The 8744-nt window shown below is 33.2% G+C and overlaps 1 protein-coding gene across 1 annotated transcript in view; it reads left to right on the forward strand.

The window, feature by feature from the left end:
* The window catches only part of C12H14orf39 (chromosome 12 C14orf39 homolog), a 48226-nt gene extending 42152 nt beyond the window's left edge, over positions 1-6074 (forward strand). The window contains exon 18 of the mRNA XM_061158364.1: positions 5875-6074. Within this exon, the coding sequence (XP_061014347.1) occupies positions 5875-6074 (200 nt within the window). The remainder of the gene's footprint in view (positions 1-5874) is intronic.
* Positions 6075-8744: the final 2670 nt, after the last annotated feature.

Below are 8744 nucleotides of genomic sequence, written 5' to 3' on the forward strand. Positions count from 1 at the left end.
TGGTGAGGTTGAAGTCAGTGGAAGTGGAGAGAAGAGGACAGATTTTAGTTATTAAAATTTTATAGTTATTTAGTTTTTAGTTTTAGTTTAGTTACATAGTTAAAGAGATTTTAGTTATATAGTTTTCTGAAGATAAGAGTTGTTAAGGATTTGCTTATGGACTGGATGTAAAGATTAAGAGGAAGATGGATGATGTCAAGATTTTGATATGAGTAATTGTAAGAATAGAATTAACATCTATTGAAATATGGAAGGCTATAAAAGTTAATTTGAGATTGCCAGTGTCTTATACAGTGTTAGCCACTCAGTCATGTCCAACTCTTTGCGACCCCATGGTGACCCTATAGCCCGCCAGGCTCCTCCATCCATGGAATTCTCCAGGTAAGAATACTGGAGTGGGTTGCCATTTCCTTCTCCAGGGTATCTTCCCAACCTAGGGATCAAACCTGGGTCTCCCGCATTGCAGGCAGACTCTTTACTGTCTGAGCCACTAGGGAAGCCCTTGAGATTGACAGGAGTTTAATTTTAGAAGTGTTGTCATTGAAAAGTCTATAGTAGATATTAAGTGAAAGTAAATGGGAAATTTTATATTTGAATCTGAAATTCAGTGGGGTGAGACATATGTTTTGGAATTGTCATAAATGGTTATTAAATACCAAAAGACCAGAATGAATCTACCAATTGTAGACATGCTTTAAATGCCTACTATCTAAAATATTAAATCTGTTTACATTCTCCCCTTTGACTCTTTCATTCATTTGACACTCATTCACTTTAGCATTTTCAAATATTTTAATACAGGTGATGACCAAATTCATATCTTCCCTCCTGACTTCTCCCAATTCTCTTAAACTCCCATATCTTACTTTTTTAGCCTCCCAAGTTTTATTGAGATAAAATTGTCATACACCACTTAAATAAAAATTTAAGATGTGTGACATAATGATTTGATGTATGTATATTGTGAAATGGTATCCCACAGTAAGTTTAGTTAGCATCCATCATCAAATTAGATACAATAAAAATAAAATTTTTTTCTTCACCATGAGAACTTTTAGGATTTAATACCTTAAAAATTTTCATATATATAGCACAACAATGTTAACTATGGCATCATGTCATTCTATCCCTAGTACTTATTTATCTTATAACTGGAAGTTTGTACTTTTTGACATCTTCACCTCTGGTAACCATTAATCTGATCTCTTTTTCTGTGAGTCTGGTTTTCTTTTCCAATTTTTTAGATTCCACTTATAAATGAAACTATATAGTGTCTGACTTATTTCACTTAGCATAATGCCCTCAAGGTCCATCCATGTTGTTGTAAATGACAGGATTTTTTCCTTTTTTATGGCTGAATAATATTCACATGTCTATATGCATTTTTAGATATCTGACGATTTCTTTATCCATTCATTCATCAGTGTACATTTAGGTTATTTCCATGTCCTGGCTATTGTAAATAATGCTGCTATGAACATGGGGGTGCAGAAATTTTTCCAAGTTAGTGCTTTGTTTCTTTTGGATATATTCCCAGAAGTAGAATTGCTGGATCATATAGTAGTTCTAGTTTTAATTTTTTTTTTAGGAACTTCCATACTATTTTCCATAGTAGCTTTAGCAGTATATAAACCCAACAACAGTGCACAAGGGTTCCCTTTTCTGTACATCCTCACCAACATTTGTTATTTCTTGGCCATTCTAACAGGTATGAGATGATATTTCATTGCATTTTTAACTTACATTTCCCTAGTAACTAGTGACATTGAACATCTTTTGATGTTCTTGCTGGCCATTTGTATATCTTCTTTGGAAAAATACCCATTCAGACTGTTTGTCCATTTTTAATTGAATTATTTGTTTGTTTGCTGTTGAGTTGTATGAATTCTTTATATATTTTGGATGTTAACCCTTTATTGGCTATATAATTTACAAATATATTTTACCATTTTGTAAGTTGTCTCTTGACATTGTTGATTATTTCTTTTGTTGTGCAGAAGTTTTTTCTTTTGCTTGTGCTTTTAGGTGTAAAATATTATTGCCAAGACTCAAATTCAGGGACCTTTTTTCTTGTTTTCTTCTAGGAGTTTCATGGTATCCATTTTTAAATTTTGAGTCTTTACTCTGTTTTGAGTTAATATTTGTGAGTAGTATAAGTGGTGTACTTTCATTCCTTTTCATATGAATATCCTATTTTCCCAGCACTGTTTATTGAAGAGGCTATCTTTTCTCCACTGAGTATTCTTGGCTCCTTTATCAAATATTAGTTTTATATGCTTGGGTTTATTTCTGGGCTCTCAGTTCTGTTCCATTGATCTATTTATCTGTTTTTATATGCCAGTACCATTCTGTTTTGATTTCTATAGCTCTGTAGTATAGCTTGAAATCAGGAGTGCGATTCCTCCCTCCTTATTCTTTCTCAGGATTACTTTGGCTTTTCTTTTGTGGTTCCATGTTAAATTTATAATTTTTTTTCTACTTCTGTAAAAACAGTAATTAGAATCTTGATAGAGAGCACACTAAATTTATAGATAGATTTTGGTGTATTGGCATTTCAATTAACAATGTTACTTCTTCCAATCCATGAACACAGGATACCTTTCCATTTATTTTTGTCTTTAATTTTTTTTTACCAGTGTCTTACAGTTTTCAGAGTAGATGTTTTTTACCTCTTTGGTTAAGTTTATTCCTAAGTATTTAACTGTTTTGATGTAAATTGCAACTTTATTGAATTTATTGATTAGATATAACAGTTTTTTGTGGAGCCTCTAGAATTTTATATATATATAAAATCATGTCATCTGCAAATAGAGACAGTTTTGCCTCTTCATTTCCAGTTTCGAGGCCTTTATTTCTTTTTCTTGCCTGAATGCTCTGACAAGGACTCTCAATACTGTGTTGAATGGGAGTGTTGAGAGTAAACACCCTTGTCTTGTTCCTGATTGTAGAGGAAAAGCTTTCAATCTTTTATTATTGTGTATGATGTTAGCAGTGGATTTATTGTATAATGGCCTTTGTTATGTTTATTATGTTAAGATGCATTTCTTCTATACCTGTTTTAAGAATTTTACCATGAAAGGGTTGAATTTGTCAAATGTTATCTCTGCAACTACTGAGATGATCATTTGATTTTTTTCTTTCATTCTATTAATGTGATATATCACAATGATTGATTTGTATACATCAAACCATCCTTGCATCCTAGGAATAAATCCCTCTTGAGCATTATGAGTGATCCTTTTAACATGATGCTTAATTTGGTTTGCAAGTATTTTGGTGAGAATCTTTGCATCTATATTCATCAGAGGTATTAGTCTGTAGTTTTTTTTATGGTAGTATCCTTTTCTGGCTTCAGTATGAAGGTAAGCTAGCCTCGTAAAATGTGTTTGAAATGTTCCATCTTCTTTGATTTTTTTTTTTGAAGAGCTTGAGAAAGATTGATATTAATTCTTCTTTAAGTATTTGGTAAAATTCACAAGTGAAGTTATCTGATAGGACTTTATTTGTAATTATATAATTGATATCTCTTTATATCTAAGATATCTGTTGACATTTAAAACAGCATATCTGAAATCAAACTGGTTCTCTTTCTGATGTACCTGATGGTATCTCCATTTTCTAGTTGCTAAGACTCAGAACATCAGTCATAATTGTAACTTTTTTCTGTGCCTGTGACTACATTCAACAAGTCATCAAGTTGTGTCAGTTTTCTCTCTGAAATACTTTTCTTTCCTATTTTCATTATATGGAAATAATTAAATTTAAGAGTCTTATTATCATTCACTTGGGCTATTTCAGTAACATTGTAATTGGTCTTTTTATCCTTTTAACTTACTTAGAGATCATACCCCAGTTACTCTTCCTTACGCACAGTATTGACCATCTCATTGCCCTGGTTAAATACCTTTAATGTATCCCCTAGAGTAGCAAATTGTGCTCCCATTTTTCTAACCTAGCTCCTAAGCCTTTTCTCCTATTAAAATAATTTGTGCTTTGGCTATACTGAAGAACTCACTGCATCCCTAGTTTGCCCACACTTTCTTACCTGCTTTTTCTTCCTGAAATCCTCAACTTCCATCTCTTTCTAACAATCTTTTCAAGACCAAGACTCTTCCATAAAACCTTTTATTTTCCCCTTTGACATTCCATTCCAAAAAAAATGTCTTCCTAAAAGGAACGAGATGAAGAATATTCTCTAAACTATAAAACTTGGGGCCCTGGTTGTCTAACAGTAAGTAAAGAAGATATTATCTGAAGACTGAGTTACTTAGTTTATGAAAACTTCCCAGATCGACAAGATGGGCAGCAGTTGGAATTGACTTTCCATTCAGTTCAGTTCAGTTCAGTCGCTCAGTCGTGTCCGACTCTTGGCGACCCCATGAATCGCAGCACACCAGGCTTCCCTGTCCATCACCAACTCCCGGAGTTTACTCAAACTCATGTCCATCGAGTCGGTGATGCCATCCAGCCATCTCATCCTCTGTCATCCCCTTCTCCTCCTGGCCCCAATCCCTCCCAGCATCAGGGTCTTTTCCAATGAGTCAACTCGTCGCATGAGGTGGCCAAAGTAGTGGAGTTTCAGCTTCAGCTTCAGGATGAGATGGCTAGGTGGCATCACTGACTCGATGGACACGAGTTTGAGTAAACTCCGGGAGTTGGTGATGGACAGGGAAGCCTGGCATGCTGCGATTCATGGGGTCGCCAAGAGTCGGACATGACTGAGCGACTGAACTGAACTGAATTAAAATTATAATTAAGATATTGAAAATTTATTTTACAATTATAGTCTTAATATAATGAATGAAAAACAATATTTTTCTTTAATGGCAGTTCTTGTAATCATTAACCAAATAATTCTTTATGAATGTGATTGAATATGAAGTTGATTTCAAAAGTTCCTTTTTAAACTATAAAACTCTTTTCATTGTTCTGTCAATTTCCTTGAACAATGCCATGAAAAGTATATTGTAGTTACTCAATAAATAATAGCTGAATAAACCTAACTTATATAGTATGTTTCAGATCACTAGATCTTTCTCCATTCTTTTTCTATGATTTTAGGTATCATTTATCATCTCTTCCCTGAGTAGCGCCATTTCTAAACATTTTCCTATTCCAGTCTTTCTTATTATCTCTTGAGAAATTCTTACAAAGCAGTTCAAATCTTGTCATATCTTTGCTTGAAGACTTTTAATGAGTTCATCTTATCTACCAAATAAAGTACAGATTCTTTAGTTGGAAATGAATTCATTTCCAATGAATCAATGAATTCATTGATTTCCAAGCTCATCTTTGTTAATTCCATTTTAATAACTCTCTGTTATTTCTCAATGCTTCTGATAAGTTGAATTAATTTGCTTCCCTCATATTTCTTATGCACATCTGTTTCTGTTCCTCTGTGCTATTCTCTCCATCTGAGATTTTTTTATTCCTTTTTCTACCTTATACACTAGCTTTCATGGTGGCTTAGATGGGAAAGAATTCAATGCAGGAGACCCAAGTTCAATCCTTGGATTGGGAAGATTCCTCTAGAGAAGGAAATGGCAACCCACTCCAGTATTCTTGCCTGGAGAATCCCAGGGACAGAGGAACCTGGCGGGCTACAGTACATGGTGTCACAAAGAGTTGGACACAACTGAGTGACTAACACAACACTCTTTATATACTTGAATTTAAATTACATCAAAGTAGGGTTTAAGTTTGAAACTGTTTAACCTTCCATAGTACAAAAGACTAAGCTTTGCACATAAGAGGAAAACTATAATATCTGATTTAATGTTACCCTATTTATTGTATGCTGTATCCTGTAATTTGGTAGGTTGTACAAGTTATGTAACATAAATTGCATGACATTGTAATATTTATCTTCCTCAGGAAACTTATTTGGGAAACCAGAAAGAGAAGATGCTTTTACTTTTTCTTTTCCATCAGACTCTTCAACTCATACATTTGGAGCTGGAAGAGATGATTTTAGTTTTCCGTTTTCATTTGAACAGGATCAAAACTCAGCACTTTCTTCTGTAAAAGGGTTTTCATCTTCCTCACAAAATACCACACAATTTACTTTTTTTTGAACTAGTTACTGATTTATTGAATTATTTTACTGCTCTGCAATTATCTAGGGCATAAATTTATGTTATTAAACTATGAAGACCACTTTTTTTTGTTGATTAAAGAAATAATGGGTTACCATAGTAACATTATTTGATTATATTGATTTAACATTGAAGGAAATTAAGCCTGTGTCATCTACATTTATTTTTATTTGCAGCATTAGCTATCATTATTTATTTTGGTTTCGATTTTGCAAGCTATGTTCCTTGAGAACCTATGCTTCACTGCTACAGTAAAGAGAGTGATACTTTATAAAGATCTTGAATAATTTATACTATTGATATTGAATAAAATGTTATTTTTTATAATACAACAAAAATTTAAATACTACTTATTATTCTAAGACAGTATCTTTAATAGAAGAAAATTAAATGTGAATGGAGTAATTTATGAAATTTGGATGGCTGCATTAATGGTGATACTGTTAACATTTATTTTTGCTTAAACCTTTTTGAAGAACATTTAAAACTTTGATGGCTGTCTTCAACAAAAAATTCACCTTTATGTTTTTATGTATTCATAGTATTTGCTTATCAATCATTTATATAGCTTAAGTGAAGATAATTGAATTTTGATGAAATTGTATAAATAAAATTACTCAATATCTTTGTACCTATGCTTTTAAAAATTAATTGAAGTAATAAAGAGTCTGACTTCATAATTTGATCTGTGACTGCTGAAAGATTATGAGCCTCACCTGTTTTCTTCCCCTCCTGCCCCACATCTGGTCAAGCTGGTAAGAAAGCCCAGGAGTTTCCTCCTTTGGTATCAATGGAATATTCAAAACCATGTATAGGAACTTTTGTCATGGCCTATCCCTAACTGCTGTAAAAACCCAAAGCTAGTATCTCCTTTCTCTGCCATTTTCAGACTAGGTTTTCAGATTGAGTCTGTTCTCCTCAGAAAATGTTATTCTGTAAGTGATAAGCCTTGTCATACCTTTTTGGAGTGTGTGGTGTCATCAGTCTCAATATCCAAACCAAATTTTGGGTGAAAATCAATCTTGCTTTTTCAGGATGTCGATGTATATCACAATTGTAGTAACTAAACCTTCCCAAACTTTTTAGAAGTCAAAAGGATGGTATTACTAAGGGTAGAAAGAATTTAAGGAAACTTTGGACTGCTTTAAAAATCTTCAACAGCTGGTTGAATGGTGAAAATTTCAGTTAAAAAGCTAGAATTTTTCTTTTTATATCAACTATTAATTTTATTGTGTATGATTTAATTAATTGGTGGTTTTGACATAATAAAGACACTAACTATATATGAGAAAGGATAAAAATATAACTGGCTTGTTACTTAGTAAGAGGTTCAAAACTGGTTTTAGCTTTGAGCAACACACTGATGGCATGGTTTATTTTTACTCTTAAATAGAGAAATGTCTAGCAAGCAAGTATGGTTAGATTTACCATATAAAGGTAAAAGAAATGTTTTTAAAGAATCCACACTGTGTGTGACATTTTGAGAACATAAAATTTCTGAAGATATAGTATTTAAATTTTTTAAAATATTTATTTATTTGGCTTAGTTGAGCATGTGGGATCTTTGTTGCAGCTCTTGTATTTCACTCCAGTTGTGCTGCTCGGGCTCCAGAGTGCACAGGCTGTCTCCCGGCTGTATGTGGGATCGTAGTTCCCTGACCAGGGATTGAACTGTGTCCCTGCATTGGAAAGCAGATTCTTAACCACTGGACTGCCAGGGAAGTTCCCAAGTCTTTATACTTAAGGAACTTAAAATTTAGTTGAGGAGACAAAGTATAGGAATCAGTATAGCATATTAAAATAAAATAGTTAATAATCACATTCTATAGCTTATAACTTGGTCTCTGCAAGGGAAGAGATTAAGGGCTCAAGAAACCTTTCTTTTGTAATTCTGTCATCATGGACTGGAAAGCCTGGGAAGAATTCATTGAAGAGGATGTGAATTAGGATTTTAAAGGTATGTAGATTATAAAATTATTTCTTAGAAGGTTACCTATTTTTAGTTTTACATTTTTTATTGCCTAATTTTAGTTGCTAGTGTTTAGTACGATTTCATTAAATGCTTGTTGGGCTTATAGGATTGATATGAATTTGTTAAGGAGGCAGTGAGGACTTTCTATGTAAGGGAAACAACATGAGCAAAACAAAAATGCAATCACAAATTGTGTGGAGGAAATTAAAGAGTAAGTATATACAAATTGTAAAATTTTTTTTTGGTTTTGTGAAAAATGCCATTGGTAATTTGATAGGGATTGCATCGAATCTGTAGATTGCTGTGGGTAATATAATCATTTTCACAAACTATTTGTTAAATATATCTTTCAATTTCTTTGACCTATGAATTATTTAGAAGTGCATTGTTTAATTTCAAAATATTTAAAGTTATGTAAATATTTTACTGACAATATGATTGCATTGGGATTATTTAACATTTGATTTCTATTCTTTTAAATATGAGTCTTCTGTAGCCCCATGTATATGTGCTTAGTCGCTCAGACTGTCCAACTCTTTGCAACCCCATGGACTGTAGCCTGCCAGGCTCCTCTATCCATGGGGATTCTCCAGGCAAGAATAATGGAGTGTGTTGCCATGCTCTCCTCCAGGGGATCTCCCCAACCCAGGGATCAAACTCATGTCTCCTGCATTGCA

This window comes from Dama dama, chromosome 12, assembly GCF_033118175.1.
Source record: "Dama dama isolate Ldn47 chromosome 12, ASM3311817v1, whole genome shotgun sequence".
In the NCBI taxonomy this organism is placed as follows: domain Eukaryota; kingdom Metazoa; phylum Chordata; class Mammalia; order Artiodactyla; family Cervidae; genus Dama; species Dama dama.